The sequence below is a fragment of the Monomorium pharaonis genome, chromosome 11, assembly GCF_013373865.1.
Source record: "Monomorium pharaonis isolate MP-MQ-018 chromosome 11, ASM1337386v2, whole genome shotgun sequence".
In the NCBI taxonomy this organism is placed as follows: Eukaryota; Metazoa; Arthropoda; class Insecta; order Hymenoptera; family Formicidae; genus Monomorium; species Monomorium pharaonis.
In genome coordinates this window covers 16,312,979-16,333,595 of record NC_050477.1, presented here as the reverse complement: position 1 = coordinate 16,333,595, position 20,617 = coordinate 16,312,979, and the positions used below count along the sequence as shown (strand labels likewise).

General features: G+C 35.2%; 1 protein-coding gene across 1 annotated transcript; it reads left to right on the top strand.

Annotated features, from left to right (window-relative positions):
- The first annotated feature begins 4,172 nt into the window (after positions 1–4,172).
- Positions 4,173–8,444, top strand: LOC105830319 (spidroin-1). Its single transcript, XM_036293809.1, has 2 exons — positions 4,173–7,808; positions 7,959–8,444. The coding sequence occupies exons 1-2, from the start codon at positions 5,976–5,978 to the stop codon at positions 8,211–8,213; spliced, it is 2,088 nt and encodes a 695-aa protein (XP_036149702.1). The 5' UTR covers positions 4,173–5,975; the 3' UTR covers positions 8,214–8,444.
- Positions 8,445–20,617: the final 12,173 nt, after the last annotated feature.

The window sequence follows — 20,617 nt, the reverse complement described above, 5'->3', positions numbered from 1 at the left end:
CTGTAATTTTAATGTTATCATCCAAGTTTGATTATTCATAGAGATTAATTGCACAAAAAGACTGTCGTCGTATTTAATCAAACAATGATGACAAAGGAACTGCATTAAAAAGAAGGTGATTAAAGAGTTAAATTAACTTGGGTTATATTGTGATTAACGTATTACATTAATATTAAATTTAAATTTAATAAGAAAATATATTATACAAAACTGTAATTAAATTTAAAAAAGAGATTGTTTTACGAAAATGTTTCTTTGTGATTTTTTATAAGCATAATGACTCGCATAGCTTTAAAAAAAAATGAAAGAAAAAATATATTTTTAAAAAATGAACTTCTGACGACTACAAAAATACTTTTTAAAATAAAAAATAAAAATAAAATAACCTAGAAAAATCTAAAATAATATTTACTAAAAGTATTTAACAAGGTTTCAAAAAAATAATTAAAAAACAGATATTAAAATTTTACAAGAGCAGTCGGAAGACGTCAAGCTAGATTTAAAAGATACATAACGGGGTGTTGCGCTGTGTCTTCCAACTGTTCGTGTAAAATTTCAATAATTGTCTTTTTAATATTTAATAATTTCTTTTAAAACCTTGTTAAATATTTTTTCCTAAATATTATTTTAAACTTTTCTAAGTTACTAATTTTTTTTATTTTTTTGGAGTAATAATAATAATAAGAATAATCTTAGAGAACCACATTTTATTTTTGTTAATTATAGTTTTAATGATTAGAAAAGAATATTTTACCTATACTTTTTTGAGGAAAAAGTTACAGTTTACGAAAAGCCTAATATTTTTTTCATTTAAAATTAGAAAAACAAAAAAAATTTTAATTATTTAAAAAAATCAATTTATTAACGCAAAAAATTGCTGTTTATGCAAAACAAATTTGATAGCTCTTCTTACGAAAATATACTGTATCTGCGACGCTGCTAATATTCAGGAACTTTTTAACCGTAATTAGAAATATAAAGTGTATTTATATTTTCTTTCTCTGATGTAGTTTTTATTTGTATACATATGTAGTAAAATATTTAAAAAATAATTAAAAGGATAATTCAAAATAATTAGAAATTTTTTTGTATTGTGTTTTATAAAATGTGACAGGAAATGATTTGCAATATATTTTTGAAAAAATAAGAAAAAATGTACAACGTGATTCACATAATTTTAGAATCACAAAACTAAGAAAATAACTGTTTTATGAAAAAAATTTTAAATAAAAATTGTGTAATATTGTGAACGAAGTATATGATATGGTGTAGTATATTTAGAAAATCATATTAAAGTTATATAAAAGTTAACTTTTCTTTTTTAAATGTGAATTACTACTTTCTTTTATAGAGTTTTAAAGCTGAGTTTATGACGTTTCTAAAACACCAGTTTTATGTAAATTTTAATGACTTTACTTATCTATAATATAAATGAAAATAGTAGAATAGTAGTTGACTAACTGGTAATATTTTATTGTAAATCACAGTTTCACAACGTTTCGACCATAGAATTTGGTCCTTCTTAAGTGCATTGATTACAGAGATAGAATGTTCGCAAGACGACTGTTCATAAACTCGTGCCAGGAATTTATAAAAGTTCTACATAGTAACAAAGGAAAAAAGATGTATATGTAATAAAAGCAAAAACCTGATAATGAATTCGTGAATTTATGTGTCTCATTGTCAGAAAAAGTAAATGTATAAAAAAGTTACTGGGCATACAAGTGAGTAAAATAATTTAAAAAGATGTTACAGGCGTAATTTAAAAACGTAATTTAAAAAAATGTCAAGCAACAGAAAGTCAAAAGCAACAGAAAGACTGAATATATTTTTCTCATTAGGACAATAAGAATGCCAAAAGGTAAACATTAAACGGCCTTGATTACACCGTGTATTTAAATATTCTGTATTTTTCTGCAGATTGATAACTTTTATCCCTTTTTATGAAAAACATTTTAGCAATCTCCCTTTTTCTTTTATTCTTTTCGCAATATAAGATACGGGGAGATTGTCAATCGAAGTCATGCTTTTCTATCATGCGGTGTTTGCTGACTACGGAACAGTTGCTTTCATGCTTTTTTATACCATTTTTATGTTCTTTTATTCACGTTTCCAACTGATTTTTAGTTTACCCAATGTAGGAACCATTGCACGTGGCACAATTTTCAGTATACTACGTCAGTTTTCTTTGAACAGTCCGTTTTATTTTTACCTTTTTTAGTGATATAGTCAAGTTTCTTTGGGACAGAAAACAATGTATTAAGTCCAAGTTTATTTAGGGGTGTATCGGACATACAATTTTAGACAAAAGTGCATGGAATTTGAAATACTTAAATATCTACGCCTAACGCATAGTAAATCTAGATGTAAGAAACTTGAACGATAGTTGGAGTCTTATTTTTACTCTTTTATATAAAGGTATTTTTTATGTATTTGCGATTTTTTTCACTTATGAGTTTAAACTTTTGACAGTAAAAATGCACAATTATCTCAAGTTATATTTTATTTTTTTAAAACTGTGTAGTGAAGACAATTGAAACTTGGTAGATATTTTCATCTATTCATATACTATAATGTACAAAAAAATTCAAAACACTGGTACTGTTTCTTTTAGCTGTTTCATCCGTCAAGATCGTCCTTTTCCATAAGATAGAAAAGGATACCATGTAAAATCAGTAAAAATTAAAATAACTTAGCAACCGTTTAGTGGATGCGTTTTCAATTTTTTGCAGTACATTAGGGAAACTAAAAGAACAATTTCACAAATTTTTAGCAACTTTGTACCATTTTGAATTGAACTTCAGTCCGATACATCCTTAAGTGATGGCTGATACCATCACATATGCCTTTTATGTAGGGTAGGGTATACACTTTTTGGCATTGAATCCTGCGGTTTCATTTGTCACATTATTATTTTCGACATTAATACAATTTTTTTAAACTCTAATACGTCTGTTAACGAATTTGTTGATTAAGTTGTCAGGGAAACAATTATTTTTTAAGATTTTTTTTACAAAAGTCAAGATGGTACTACAAAATTCTTTGTCAGTAAAACTGCCCTGTCTACTGAATTTATTTTAATGATTGTTTTGTAATGTAACGGATAACTCGAGAAAAAATTCACATATTGGTCTGAAAACGTAGGTTTCTAATACCAATTCGTTATTAGTTTGTTGTTCTTTTTAATAATTACTGTATTTAAAAAGTTAATAGAGCTGTTACTTTCAATTTCATGTGTAAATTTAATTCGTGGTAATTTCACAGAAATAGCCCGTATGGAAAGGAACTATTGAGAATTATTAAGAACTATTCAAATTTTTATAGTTACTATTTAATTTCTGTAGTAACTTGAATAGTAACTATTGGTGACTACGTGCATAATTATTAAAAATCGGAAGTACATAGTTAATTTCATTTTTTAATAGGATAGTAATGATATCATCCACATATCTACAGAAAAACGGAACGTTAAATTTTAGTTTTTGCAAGTAGTTTTGACACCAAGACGTCGAGTACAATATCCGCTAAAATTGGCGAGACCTCATAAGACTGCCAAATACTTGTTAATAATATTTATCGTCCAACTTAAAGCTTATAAAGTTTAAGATCAATTCAACAGCGTGTATGAATTGTATCTGTAATTTTGTAAACGACGAGATCTCAGCCCATCATTTTTTAATCGCTTCAACAACAAGTTCTTTTGGAATATTTGTGAATAACGTTTAATGGTACTAAAAGTTATTCATTGGCTCCAGCCAACACGGAAGAAAAAATCTATCGTGAATATACGATAAGCTTTCATTAATTTACTGTTCACAATTACGATAGAAATTAATTAGATTATTTGCAGATTCTATACGTTAATATCTCGATTATTGGTGGACCTAACCCAAGACAATATTGGACTTTTATGTTCATCTCGATCGCTTTTACCTTTTTACGAGCGTTGATCTACATGTTTTAGGACACTCTGTATATTTACTCATTTTTCTGACAATGAGACATGTAAGTGTTTACGGATTCATTATCAGGTTTTACTTCAATTATATATATATGTATTATATATATATATATATATATATATATATATATATATATATAATTGAAGTAAAACCTGATAATAAATCCGTGAATATTAAATATTATATATATATATATCTTTTTTTTTGTCACTTTGTAGAATCTTTATGATAGGCTTGTTGGCACGAGCTTATAAACAGTTGTTGTTTTGCGAATATTCTATCTCTCTCTCTCTGTAATCAATCAATAATTTTTGTTAATAGCTATTACTATATAAAGCATACACTTTCAAATATTTCGCCGCACTAGCTAATATAAACGCGTATAAAATGAATTCTTCGTGCAGATACACTCTTATTTGTAAATTTTTATAAAACAATTTCTTTATTTAGTTTAATCCGCTTTACTTGCCCATGAAAGGTGATGGAATTATTATCGAAGCTTCGGTGTGTGTATATATATGTGTATGTGTAAAAAATAATTATATTTGTTTAAAATTTTTATACTTGTACTTTACATAAAATAAAACTTTAAACTTTATATTTGAATAACATCCATCAACCTTTCCTTTACAAAACTTAAAATAGACTTTTCTAAATTTAGAATAAATGAAAAATTAAAGTAAATGCTGTTTACTATTTAATGTATTTATATAAATTATGTAATTTATTAATATTGCTGTATTATATGTAATTATTACAAAATACATGTAGTTACTATTTGGAACGTTTATGAAGCTAAAAAAATTCATTTTAACCGCAAAAACTTATTAAAAAATATGTTTATAAACAAGAAAATAGAATTGAAATATAAAACAATTAAAAACTAATAAACAAGTGATAAAAAACAAAAATCTGAGAAACTTCTAATGATTGCTTCTGCGTTTTGTGCTAAAATATACAAGTGTGAGGATGTTTAAAACCAATGACATTGGAAGAAGAAATAATTTATTAACAACCGAGCTCCGAAAACATTTTGTTTACTTCAAAGCATCTGCGCGTATTTGCATATGCAAGATAAAAAATTTCCAACATCAGTTCCTGCGTTTTATGTCAAAATATACAAGTACGAGGGCAATGTTTAAGGCCAATAACGTTAGAAAAAACATTATTAACAATCGAGACCCGGAAGAATTCTGTTTATTTCAAAATATCTGTGCGTATTTGAAGATGTAAGACAAAAAATTTGTAACAACAGTTTCAGCGACTTGTGCCGAAATATACAAGTGCGAGGACAATGAGAATTGACGTCAGAAAAAACAAATTTTTAATAAAAGCCTTCAAATAAAGCCCGAAAGCATTCCGATTACTCTATAATACACGAACACTTTGAATATGCAGCAAGATAAAAAGTTTATATAAAAATAAATATGTAAATATATAAGATATAATTTATAAAAATGATAGTAATATAAATATAAAACATAAGTAATAATATATATAAGTAAAAAAATCAATGGTAAATAATATTTCTAAAATATTCTTCGAGACATGCGTAATTCACATTATTGCCGCACAATCAATAACGGAATTTTCTGATAAATAAGGTTTTTTCCGCTTTTTTACATATGATGATAAGTAAAGAAACATTTACAATTGCGTGATATTCATAAATGAATGGTTTTATATAATTTCTGTAATTACTTTACTCATTTGGTTATCTTATTGACTTTTAGCATTATCTCGATTTACTTAACTTTTAGATATGAAGGTATTGCATCATATCTTTCTTTTATGCAGAAACCATTGATATGAATAAATTTCATTCAGAATATTTTTTTAAAACATTAGCTCTTGTTTCTCCCCACCCGGTCAGTAAACTGTTTCATATAAATAGTAGTCGCAACGACAGTTTAAGTTGCAAAATTCCCGTGCAAGTACACGAGGCAAGTACACAAGCAGCGGATTAGCGGATTACACCGATTCGTAAGCAAGAAGAAACCCATCGAAGGCATCATGTATCTTTTGCCATTGTTATTCGTGAACCTCTTTTTGGGCTTAAACGCCCACTTCACTTCGGGACTCGCTGGCGCGGGACTCGCTGGTGCGGGACAGGGTTTCGCAGGACAGGCTGCCGCTAGACGAGCTGCTGCTGGACTTGCTGGTGCAGGAGTCGCTGGTGCAGGACTCGCTGGCGCAGGACTTGCTGGTGCAGGACTTGCCGGTGCAGAACAGGCTGCTGGACTAACTGCCGCTGGACAGGTTGCCGCTGCACAGGCTTTTGCGGGACTAACTGCCGCTGAACAATCTACTGCACAGGTTGTCGCCGAACAGATTGCCGCTGGACAAGCTTTCGGAGGACAAACTGCTGCTGGACAAGTTGCTGCACAAATTGCCGCTGAACAGGCTTCTGCTGGACAAGTTGCTGCTGAACAGGCTGCCGCCGGACAGATTGCCGCTGGACAAGCTGCTGCCCAGATTGCCGCTGAACAGGTTGCCGCTGGACAGACTGCTGCACAGGCTGTTGCTGGACTAACTGCTGTTGAACAAGCTGCTGCACAAGTTGCTGCTGCACAGGTTGCCGCCGCTCAAGCCACTGCAGGATTAACTGCCGCTGAACAAGCCGCTGCACAGATTGCAGCAGGACAAATTGCCGCTGGACAAGTTGCCTCTGGACAAGCCTTCGCAGGACAAACTGCCACTGGACAAGCTGCTGCACAGGCTGTTGCTGCACAGGTTGCCGCTGGACAGACTGCTGCAGGACAAACTTTTGCAGGACTAACTGCTGCTGAACAAGCTACTGCACAGACTGTTGCTGGACAGATTGTCGCTGATCAAGCTGTTGCAGGACATGCTGCTGCTGCTAAACAAGCTGCTGTACAAATTGCCGCTGGACAAATTGCCGCTGGACAGGCCTTGGCTGGACTAACTGCTGCTGAACAAGCTGCTGCACAAATTGCTGCTGGACACATTGCCGCTGGACAGGCTGGAGCATTTGCGGGAGTAGCTGGCGCTGGACATGCTAGACATGTCAGACATGTTGCAGGACAGGCTGGAAAAGCTGCTGCTGGACAGACTGCTGCTGGACAAGCCGCCGCTGGACACGCTGCTGCTGGACAGACTGCCGCTGAACAAGCTGTCGCAGGACATGCTACTTCTGGACACGCTGCCGCTGGAAAAGCTGCTGCTGGACAAGCTGCTGCTGGACAGACTGCCGCTGAACAAGCTGCCGCAGGACATGCTGCTGCTGGACAGGCTACCGCTGGACAAGCCGCCGCTGGACACGCTACTGCTGGACACGCTGCCGCTGGACAATCTGCGGCTGGAAAAGCTGCCGCTGGACAAGCTGGTGCAAGAAAGGCTAGACATGTTGCTGCTGGACAGGCTGCCGCTGGACGCGCTGCCTTTGGACAAACTGCCGCAGGACAAGGTTTTATGGGAGTAACTGGCGCTGGTCAGGCTGCTGCTGCTCAAGCTGCCGCTAGACAAGCTGCCGCTGGACAGGCTGCCTTTGGACAGGCTGCTGCTGGACAAGCTGCCTATGGACAGGCTGCCGCTGGACAAGCTGGTTTTGGACAAGCTGCCGCAGGACAAGGTTTTATGGGAGTAGCTGCCGCTAGACAGGCTGCCGCTAGACAAGCTGCTGCTGGACAAGCTGCCTTTGGACAGGCTACTGCTGGACAGGCTGCCTATGGACAGGCTACCGCTGGACAAGCTGGTTTTGGACAAGCTGCCGCAGGACAAGGTTTTATGGGAGTAGCTGCCGCTAGACAGGCTGCCGCTAGACAAGCTGCTGCTGGACAAGCTGCCTTTGGACAAGCTACTGCTGGACAGGCTGCCTATGGACAGGCTGCCGCTGGACAAGCTGGTTTTGGACAAGCTGCCGCAGGACAAGGTTTTATGGGAGTAGCTGCCGCTAGACAGGCTGCCGCTAGACAAGCTGCTGCTGGACAAGCTGCCTTTGGACAGGCTACTGCTGGACAGGCTGCCTATGGACAGGCTGCTGCTGGACAAGCTGGTTTTGGACAAGCTGGTTTTGGACAAGCTGCCGCAGGACAAGGTTTTATGGGAGTAGCTGGCGCTGGTCAGGCTGCTGCCGCTGGACAAGCTGCATTTAGACAGGCTGGCTATGGACAGGCTGCCGCTGGACAAGCCGCCTTTGGACAAGCTGCTGCAGGACAAGGCTTTAAGGGAGTAGCTGGTGCTGGTCACGCTGCTGCAGGAAGAGCTGGTGCTTTATCAATGGCTGCTTAAAAACAAACGGAAATAATTTTTGGAGAATAACTGACGACGGCGCAAGCAGAAAAGAAGATCGAAAACTAGACCAACAATTAACTAAATTACAATTTTTTTTTCTTTTATTTGATGCATACTTTTGCAAGCATTAAATGTATTATTCAGATGTTTCGCGCCTTAATAATTCATCCTTGAAAGAAATGTAATGTGATTTTATCTTAATAATAAAGTAAAAGGTTTTTATCAGCATTGATTGTTATATTATTTCCTTCGTATCGTTTAATGTTATGTTTGATTATAATAGAAATCATATTTCCTTAATTAACTCTTTATGAATCAACCTGTTTGTCACTATTTAATCAGATCTGGTTCACTGTGAAAAACATATTTTTCAAAGGATTTTTGAGCTTAAAAACTTAAAAAAAATACTGGTATATTTATTTAACATTTAAAAATACGATTATATATTAAATGTTGCTTAACCAGATTAGAAATTTTGAGTCTTCTCCCGTACAAAGTGCAAAAATGCAAGATTGTAATCACAAATTATGTTATATTCTAAAGGGGTAAAAGTCAGAAATGTAAAGACTCTAACTCATGATCAATCAGGAAATTAAGGTCATTAAAATAAAAAGACGGAAAGAGAAGATAAACTGTCCATTATAATTAGACGTGTGAAGATATGATTTTTAAGTCATGATCAGTTAGAAGATAACGTAACTTGTGACAATTTTACGTTTTTATACTTTGCACTGAAGAGGACTTGAAATGTGAGTTGAAACGTTTGCATACTCGATATACATATTTTCAATTGCGTTTGCGTTGCAACGCGTTTAACATTCTTTATAATAAAGTTCATGCAGTTCTTTATAATAAAGTTTTTGTTCTTGTTTGTGGTGTCTAATAAAAAGTATTTATTTGATGTGAAAGAATACAATTAAAGAAATAAAATTAATTTATATTAATTATTAAAGAAAATTAGAATTATAATTATATATTACAATTAAAAATAAAATTATATCACCTTATTTTACCTGCAATTATCGTGTTTATTGATTTATTTAATAAAAATGTTACAATGCGAGAAATAAAAAATACACGGAAAAAAGTTATGGTTGTCACAATAAAATTATTCTATTAATTTTTGTCCATCAATACGACAGAGTTGTAGGAACCGTAGTACTCTGTAAGTGATTTGTATGGTTGCCTCAATATCAATAAGGGTAGCTATTTTATGAATGCTACAACCGTAATGATTATTCTTAAGTTATATATATGTTTTTTACCTATTTTAATCTGATGGCGTTTACTATGGTTCCCACAACTCCTTTGTATTGATGGGCAAAAATTAACAGAATAATTTTGTTGTAACAACCTTAACTTTTTTTCTGTGTGTAATACATATGCTTGAACGAATTGAACGAAAGTTTTACAAGCAACCTTATCGATTAGCTTAGGTGAGGTTGTATCGACAGACTCTGCCGGCAGAACATGAGTTTATGTTAATAAAGCGTCTACAAAGCTTTTGACGAATATTTTTGATTTGCTGGGATACTGCAAACATGTTGCTATCTACGACATAAACTGTAACCTATAAAAACGTATTATATTTTGACATTTTACTTATCGTTAAATAGGAATAAAATCTTCGAATCCAATGCTTTTAAGATAAAGTTCACAAACCGTATTCATATCATAAACAGTAACATTTGGCACAACACACGCATTTTATAAAAAAGTTTCATAAAAATTCACGAAATTAGATCGTTGGATGTGCAAACTGCAACAGAAAACAAAAGACGCAATGGGACTGAACTCTCAAAAATTGCCGTACTGTACAACTATCCTTTATGGATCCCTCAATCGTACTATTTGTTGTGCAAATTACATTGCATCTATGACAATAATCTTTCGATTGAAGCAACCATATATAAGAGCACTCTTACAAAATGTATTTATCGTAAGAAGTATGATTGTGATAATTGTACAGATGGGCGTATTTCAAATGCTACTTTTAATATAATATTAATGTAACTTGAAATCACATACATTTCTTTTCTAATCATAGAAAATATTGTTGTAATAATTGTAGCATTTTTTTTAGTATAAAAACGTTATTATATATGTTATTTATGTGTCTATAAATTAAATTGTGATTTTATAAAAGAATAATAAATTTTATTTTAATTTTATAAATTTACTATAATTAGGTCATTCTTTTTGGACAAATATAAAAAAATTATATATGCATCTAATACACCTTTCTTATTGTATTATCTACTTTTGTGCACAGATTGAAATCAAACGACAACAGATACTTTACTATTAACTAAAGTTACCTTTAATGAGGTCAACATCGACTCGTCGTTTGTTATCAGTTTAGAGAAATTAGCAATTTGCTATCTTATCCACTTCTCCTTCTCTCTTTTCTCTACGTGACATCCTTTATTATTTATGGTCGACAAATTTCAGTCGCATTATGTATTTATATGCAATCGCTTGGCAAATCTTTATCGAAAGGAAAAAAAGTAAGAAAAAGTTACACACACGGATGAAATCAGATCATTTCACAAGATGTGACTGTTAAATAAATTCTTTTGTATGTGTAAGAAATCCAGAATTCTTCTACCCTCGTGACCGTGATATTCATATTTCACTCTTGTCCTATCGCCTATTCTCGCAGATACGTTAAGCTCGGAGACTACCACCTTTTTCTTCGATTAATGGTAGTCATTCTTCATAGTCTGTATCTCACAGGGAAACATCGATCGAATCTTTGTGGTATTACTGCCTTGAAAAAAAAACGCGACGAAAAAAATATTTCTTTGGATAACCCCATTACTACGAATAATTGTCTGTTTGCGAAATTTAAAATTGCACTAGATTATTATAATTCCATAATAGAATTTATGCATAAAATTCATTTGCATTTTACTAGCAAAAAAAAAAGTATATTTACGTGTTACACAGATAAAACAATTACTCGATGCTAATACAAGGACTTTGTAAAAGCTTTCTTTCTACAATTTCGCATGAAATATCTCTGTTTTATTTGCGCTCTATTATCGTTGTGTCAAAGCTACCTCATAATGTACAGCCTACAGCGCGGCATTATGCAGGAATAGCGAACAAAAGCGTCCGCGCAAAATTAACTCGGTCGGTGTCTGCATCCAGGCGTATTATGAACAGATATGAACGGCCGTCGGAGCGCGTTTCGTTACACGATAACATCGCGACCGTGCACACAAAGTGAGGTGAATGCCAGTTTTTCAGCCTGTCTCTGCCAAACGCTCGCCCTAGTCGCTCGCTGCAGAGCGCCTACACGTTTCTCTCCTCGCATTTCTCATTCGCGACATTTGCTTTGTGACCCTCCCCCCCCCCCCCGCTGCGACGACAGCTGCAAGCAGTAAACGATAGGTATGCACGCGCGTTGCACTTAAACAAATAATGTTGCACTCTCAATCCGGAAACGACGAGTTGAAGAAGGAGCACTTTGCCGCGCCACGTAAAAAGGTACTATCGTCATCTACTTCATCCGGCCATTGCAAGACGTACGTTTTCGTGTATTTTCACATGCGGCACGTCGTTGCCTGCTTAGATAGCTACGTGGGCCGTAGGAAACGGTGAGATGGAACACGGGTTTGTTTTATGACCGAGATGAATCTACGTGATCGGACTTACCACGCCGGTTCCTTGATCTTTGTATTTGTCACGGCGTTGGCAATTTGATTTGCGCAATGCTTGCGTCGTAAGAGCAAAAGAATAAACGTTATTTCTTAATTCATTAACTCTATGATTACCACTATGCACACATAGCCTTTCTACAATATTACTTAATATTTGCCAGAATAATTTACTGTTCGCACTTGTATTATTTCTGCACACATGTATCCTTGAAAAGAAACTATAAACTTGGTCTTTATACTTTGGGAAATCTTGAATACTTTTATACGGTTTCTCACTATGATGAGTAAAAAGTTATTAGTGGTATCGTAAAAGCCGCTTCTTGTCATTTATTATTATTACACTTGCAACTTAGAAGAAAGCCGAGGAAAAAAGTGGAACGATGTGGAAGGAAGAGGGAGGAGATGTGGAAGTGAGAGCAGGAAGAGGAAGATGAGAAGCATTCCACGAGGTTTATAACGAAGCGTTGTTTTGCGAGCGTTTTTAATGGCCGCCCGCGTGAAAAGTCTCGAAAAGTCTCAGCTAAAGTCGTGACTCCACACGCCTTTCCATCCTCTCCCTTTCTTTATCGTTCTGTATTTTTATTTTCCGTTTCCCCCTTTCTTGTCCTGTCTCTCTCTTTGCCCTGGTAGCAACGACAGCATGGTTTGCGCATTATTTTCCATTTTCTTTCATCTCCTCCTCGGCTGCTCATTCTCCGCGCTGTGGAAAGGTCCTCTTGCACAAGAAGACAATTTCTTCCTTTTGTACCGTTCGACGCGCGACAGTTCGCTCTCAGGTATTCCCTTTCTCGTTCTCTCGCTGCTACATTTCTATTAGAGGTAAACGCGTGTCGAAGCAAGTGTGGTATCTATCACATATTATACGCTTTTACAAAATATTGAACATTATTTCAGAAGCTATAGCCGTCGATGAAAGCGCACCGTGGTTCGAATTAATCGTCGTATTGGAGTTTTATTTCATTTGCCAGATTTTAATCAAATTGTGTTGCTAGGGAAATAGGAAATAAATGAATTTTGGTACGTATACTATATCGCGTTGGAAAATTTGTGGTGCAATACATCTGTGATGCGTGATTAATTTGGTTTGGCAAATTGAAAATGTACGAAAATTAATAGCGTAAGCGATTTATGAGATTCAAAATTTACGTTTTATATGTGTCCCACCAGGCGATAATTGAGAAGCTACGCGGCAGCGGTTGAGTAGAAGCGAAAAGAGATTTTCTCCTTTTTCTCTTACTTTTCTAAGGGACGTTGCGCGCGAAGAATCGTGAACGGCAGACGGAAGTTTTTCAAAGTCACTTTATTCCACGGAGACAAAGGTCGGACTCCTCTGAGAATAATGGATAATCGAGGAGGTCCTTGATTCTCTATTACGGCGAAATAAAGGAGCGCGACTCGTCCTGAGGCAGGCTTGAATATCGGCTTTTCTTCTTACCTATGACTTTTCTTGCCTAGAAGAAGGTACGTGATCTTCCTTACAACGGATATTTCTCAAAATCTGACTGCTGTTCGTGCAATCTAACGCCGGGATCGACGTGCGCATAAATTTCTGTAATCCGCTCGTGTTATCCTTCCGCGAGGTGAATCCTGCGCGATGAATAACTACTTTCACTCCTCCTCCCCCCTCACCCCTGCCGCAGTTTCCAGAACGCGGGAATATTTATGGGGCATCCGCTACTAAATAAATCTTCAGCTACACGTTCAAATCCAGATAATGTTTGCATCAATGTGTGCGAACTACGAAATAAACAATGCAACGTGAATTCTGTATCTAATCAAGCGCATCTGCTCTGCTAAATTACGTTAGCGCGTTTTATATGCGCGACAAAACTTGATCGACGAGATTGTCACCATCCGTGAAAAAAAAAAAGATTCAATTTTCCCGACACTGGAAACGAAACTGAGTTTGGTTGGGGGAGGTCGGTCTCATTGAAACGCCGCAGCGTGATAAGGGCGTTTTCCGAAATCACGGAGTCGGAGTTGTATGCGATAACAGGGCGCGGGGTTCCTTCTGGTCGTGGTGGAGAGCGGCCTCGACGGTCGGACGAGAGCGAGGAAGTCGTCGAAGGATAAATGGGGTCGCCGCCGCGATGCGGGAGATTTCCCTCAGGTTTTCCGGGGGAATACAAGAGACGTCTGACGTCTACGTGTCGCGCGGCGACACGGCCGCGAAAATACGGGAGTTCGCGAGAGCCGGGAGAATCCCACGTGAGTCCCCGTTTATAGGGACTATCAGTCCAAGACGCGATACCTAATGCGGTCATTCCGGAAAAGCCGCAGCGCAGCGAGAAGCAACATGCGATGACAATGAGGAGGGCCGCGGGGGAGGGGGGGAACGACACGCCTGGGACGGAACCGTCGATTATTCCGCGCCTCGTCTCGCGAACGCTCCTCGCGTGACTTGATCCTCGCCGGTTCGTGCGTGTTACAAGCTGCCGAGACCGCATAATCGCGTCCGCGTAATCCTGCCTGAGTGCATCGGGCAGTTTTCCATTTTTAGACGCTCGATGGCGCTGGGGAGCGAGGGAGGAGAGGCTCGATAAATAAATTCTCGACGTCGGATGGATGAAAATCCGGTGGGTACTTTCCATAAACTCGGGTTCCGTTTCACTTTTCCTTAACACGTCGCGAGAGCTGAACGGGAGGGCCCGGGAACGAAGTCATCTTACGTAGCGTGGGATCTCCTCTCAATTTACAGCTCGCGGGGGACAGATTTCTGCTTTAAAACAATATCTTCGAGATACCAGCTGCGAAACTGGATGCCACCTGCGTTGGAGGCGGGGTAGAGGAGAAAAAGGAGAAAACGTGTTATATTCTCAATATGCACGAAAACGACTGAGGGTGAGCGTACCGAAGCGAGGGAGTCTACGGGGAAGAGAAGGGGATAGTCCATGATACCTCGACTGCCCCCGGGGACGTGTAAACACAGGAGACACTCAACGTTCTGTCAATCGATGACGATGAGAGACTTCGGCTACTCTCCAGCCGGCTGCGTCATTTTTTTCTCGCGCAGAGAGCCGTGAAAAGGGCGCGGTATTCTCTCGCGCCTTCGGGTTTTGGCATTCGAATTTCACGGACAATGAAGTCGCACGACCGAACGTCGGTGTTTTCCTTTTGCTAGGGGAAAAGGAAAATCGGAAGTACAGTTGGGAAAGCATATGCGAAAGGAGTACTGCGCCAACCTTCACTCGCGTTCCACGGATACAAAGTTTTCTAAATTTTACAACATAGATTCTCGGCACGTACGGAATAATGTCCTCCGAGGTAACTTTTGCGTCGCCCCGAAAGTAATTATGATAATTTGGCTAGAAACAAAGTACAATAATTGGAAGAATCAACTTCGAACAATCTTTTATATTTTTGGTATCTTCTCCGCGTTGGTTGTTTCACCGTAGTGAGATGTAAAATGCCTCTTTTATTGAAAATAATGGTGCAAGTACGTGTGTGCGTGCGGGTGTGTAAACTTTATTCGAAATAAAAGATGTCCCACATCTCTACCTGCGTACAATATTTTAATAGTGTATTTTAGTTGATTAATTTGAGTTGAAAATCCCAAATGAAAATGTCGACATCATAACATTCAAGTTGTAAACGATCAAAGTTGGCTAATGAGATTGCGCAGAGTTTCTGCGTTCAAGACTGAGCTTATGCAATCTGTCATCTATTGTTAATTTTCATAGCTAAGGTAATATCGATTTTCACTGCTCAGTTAATTTAGGTATTATATATGTTTTAATAATCAGCTAACATTGACGACTTATTCAAATTACAATATTAATTAATTAATTAATTAATATTTTTAACAGCGTCATGACTAATAACAAATGCAACTAAAAAAATTCTAACAGCAAATTAGCATTATAACATAATAAGCAAATGGAAATGTCTGTTTATTACATAAGATTGTTAAATAAAAAGGTTGATATATATTTCATTAAATATTATTATACATATTTTAAGAAAATTTAATGTTTTTTAAAGACCTGCATAATTATATTTTTACTTTCATATGATTTTTATCATTCTTGTTATATGTTAATAAGGTTTTGAAGTGAGCCATTGACTAGCCATGTGCGCTCGTGGATGAAATAACGCGAGAAATCTTTCTTTTCTGTATTGACATTTGTTCTACTGTTTTTCTATTGTAGATATATTCACCGGGGTTGTTATATATTCTGAGATTCAAGTTTTTCATCGATAGTTTTCAACTGTGCAATTAAATGAATTGCATGAATTTCTCATATTACATTTTTAAAACAAATTAGAACGCACGAGTTACATATGCAATGATTAACATACACCAAATAAGAAATTATTAAATATGCATATCATTAATATTTAACGTGTATATTATTATTGGAATTATAAATATTATTAATATTTAATTTACTTTTTTATAATTGATATTATTAATTAATTTTTTACTCGCGTGTATATCGACTTTTTTAATATAGTATCACATTAAGATCTTTATTTATACAATGCAGATATAATTTGTTGACTTTTTATTTGAAAAATGGGTTGTTAGCAAATCATTTGATAAATTGTAATCAAGCATAGAAATTAGATTTGCAGTCCAATCAAGTAATTAATTACTACCTAAAACAAAATTATTGTCGTTTCACGAAATTAATCAGAAAAATCGAGTCTACCGACGCATATTTTTTGCGTGGAATATCAAGCAGCTAGATTTAATACAGAACAGTACAATCATTCATCTTCCAGCCAGAAGCACATTTTTGTACTTTAGGCGAGTATTTTGCAGAAATCGCTCTTCAAGATTACGGACGCACGGTACAAATGAAAGGATAGACAAAAAGAGAAAGAAGTTATGAGGGAATATCTCGACCAATAATCAATGTTTCACAATTTGTCAGCCGCCGGGTAATAAATTAAGCGAATTTTATTCGCGTCTGTATATAACCGCGTTAAATATTTACATCCGTCGCTGATTGCGAATAGTGGCTGCCCATTTCATCATTTATCGGAACGCGTGTTAAATGCCTGATCATATCTGGATTTTCCACGTTACGCGTTTGCGACGTGCAAATGCGTGAAAATCACGTGCGGAATAAGAAAGTGCTGCCTTTGTTATTGCAATTCGAAATTTTCAAACGTATTAAATGAAGCATTGTTTTATCATTTTTTTAAAAATTCCTAAATATTGGCTGATACATTTACTTTGTACATCGCATATAATTGCAAGCAAATTATATAATTTTATGATAATAATTATGCGGAATTTCTAAAATTTTGTATGCGGATGATATACACAATTTTATGTTTTGGTCATTTATATATTTGCTAATATGAATTTCCCAATACATAGAAAGAAAGATATTTAAAATGATTAATTAATAAAATAGATATAAAATGAAGTGAAATTATACAAATGGTAATACACAAACATACTTGTACAATAATTTATTGAAGTTGGATACATCAACGTCTTGAAACCAGAGCGGCTGATGACACATGATATGTCATTTCCTTTAGATCAAAGCCATTTGGAATAGTATTGGTCGTTCCAATTTCAAGGTATCACTATGTTACATAGGGCAAATGTGTGTGCATGAATCATCCTAAATAATTTACCCAAAATGTTTACTGCATCAATATTTCCATGATAGCTAATTCGTCTAAAACGAGCATCAATATTTAAACACGAAAATGGTGCTCTTTATTCTTTTTTACTGCTTCAAGAAAATCTTATTACTCAATATATTATCTACCTTTATTAATTTTACACAAAATAAGCAACTCGGCGGGAAACCGATAACAAAAATCTTATTAAATATAGTTTGGCAGAGATGAGACATTTCATGTTTATTGATTAGGTGTAAAATTTTGTACTTGCACAAGTATTCGTAATACGCGTATTCGTATACGCGTTGAAAATCGATTGCGACGCGGCATAGACGTAGACAGACCGTGAGGGATGAGCCCGTTGGAACGAAATGTCCAGGGATGAGTTTGGGCGGGAGGAGAAGAAGGGGAGGGGAGGTGAAGTGATACCGGTCGACCTGACAGGGGGTTCATTCTGTATTTTATGGCTGACTCCCCCTGCGCTCCGAGTGTTACTAGCGCGGTATAGCCATTGGCGATAAGGTGATAAGCTCAAATGTATTGGTTCCTATCAAATCGTACGCTTTACTGCTATAGGCAATCCCCATAAACGCTAGATCTATCCTCTACCTATTCCTCAATCTACAGCGTATTTAAGGAAAGAAAATTTCAAGCATTTTTGTTATTCCTTAATCATCAAACCGCGATTTTATTAGCGCGCATCATGCCTTTATATTTCGTTTAATCTATTTTTTTTTACACACACACACACACACACACATACACACACACACACACACTCTCTCTCTCTCTCTCTTTCGTAAATCATGCGATATAACTCTACTTTTTCTATTTAGACGGAAGCGATCAAACGTATACGATATTTAAATACTTTATTTGACCTTTTAGTAAGCATGCAATTTTTTTATTATTAATTATAATATCTTAGAAGTATACATATACATGTCTTTTTTATACAATGAAATGATTATTGAACATTTAGTAGCAATTTTACACATATCTTGAAACAGACTAAAAATAGATGTTTATATTGTTAGATATTTTATTTTTGTTATATTACTTCTCGTATAGGATATTGCTATTTTATTTAAACTGATCAATTTCTATTTTGTACATATTATTATGCGATTCTTACGTTGTAGTTTTTGTATATCGTAGGGCAAACTTATGAGTTTTGCACAAAGATTCATCGTACGAGCGCAGATAGCGCTCAGAAAATTAAATTCCTGCCGTGCAGAACGAAGGGATGAGAAAATAGCAAATAAATTACGTTCAATCTCCATCATCGAGAGAGCGAAAGTGGAAGATAGAGCTCGATAGGGATACGATAAGGGGAATGAAGAGGATAGAAAGAAAGGATAATAAAGAACGAAAAGGGAACGGAGCTCTTGTTTAAGAAACTCCTGGTGTGTCCTGGAGAGCCAATAACAACTACTCCGAGCTTTTGTTAGAAGTGGTTGGTTAAAAATACAAAAGAACAGTCTTCTTTTTATCTTTAGGTTTCTCACGGCAGAATGGAGATCACTAGTCGCGTTCATTATGATCAAACGTAAACAATTACTAGCTTTTACCTCGTTTAAGTTTTAGCTTAAAAATATTTTTCACATGCTTTTTATAAGATTTTGTACCATGCAGGTTATTTTCCGACGATTTGTAACTCTTTTGGTACAGCGTAGAGAGCATATAGAAGTGAGCTCGCAGAAAACCTCTCATCGTAAATCGAGTGTTTAATCGAATACATGTCAGAGAATTGCGAGTGTGTGATCGGACAAAGAAACATTCCAATAGGATCCTATCTCAGAAACACATAAAATTTTATAGAGATCTCATTTTTAAATACTTTTGAAGTATATTCAATTTGATTGAAAAAATGAGGATGTATTACTCATATTTTTAGAGATATGTTTATACATTATAATTGATAAAATTGCATTTTTATTTGATGCATATAACACAATTAGATAGATAAAAGAGGATATACAAATAGTGTATATCTTTTATATAATTTAAAGCGCTTTATTTTTGCATGCTTATTTCGTATTTATAAATATTTTTTAAATTCTTAAAATTTTTTTCTGTACCTTGCTTTTCTCTATTTCATTTAGTATACACTCACACAGCATACAACATCCAGTGGAGATTCTATTTTGGTCTTTATTTCGTTTAAATGTCCATGGACGTAACATAAATATTTTAGGAACATACCTTATTGGTTGAAAATATATTTAGACGTTTTAAAGATTTTTATTTTATGTATGTTTGAAAAAAATTCTTGTGTAAAATAATTGTTAATTCTTTTTGATATGTAAAATAATAGAAATGATAGTATGAGAAAAACATTTTTTTTTAAGAATTGACGTAGATCAGATTCAAAATCCTCTGAGTTCACTAACTTTAACTGTGTCATCCGCCTGTTGTTTCAATAGAGCAAGATAGAAAGCAAACAAAAAGGATAGACGCGCCTCTTAACCTTGAATAATAATATAAAGATCATATTAAAATTATCTGAAATTTTTAAAATAAAATCTTTAATTTTTATTGCACATTCTTATAGTTGACAATGAAATATTAAAACAATAATGACATGAGTTTTTTCAATCGTTTGTTTTATTAATATGGTCGTTTAATTTATTAATATAGTTGTTTAACAATCAGAAATTGCTTTTAAAGTATGTATTGTATAGGATATAAACTCGGATATAATAACCATAGTTTTTTAAATGCAAAAAATATTTTTATTTCTATTATTTTTTAATAGCGTTTGATATATTATTTTACTTAAAGCATGTAACACTATCGATATAAGAAAGAAAATACTTAATAAAAATTTTATATTATCAAAATGTTGAAACATAAACATTGGCCATCTTTTATAACTTTTAGGCCCGGTTCCACAACTCACGGTTAAATTAACTGGCCGATTATTTCATTGGAATTGACCAATCGTATTTGTTAATTTTGCTTAACGACAAATACGATTGGTCAATTCCAATGGAATAATCGGCCAGTTAATTTAACCGTGAGTTGTGGAACCGGGCCTTAAAGATGGCTATAGTATTATAGGATAGTTGGCCATACATCTTTTATGTCTTAACATTTATATTATTAAATAATAAAAAACTTATAATTTTACAAATATATAATTTATAT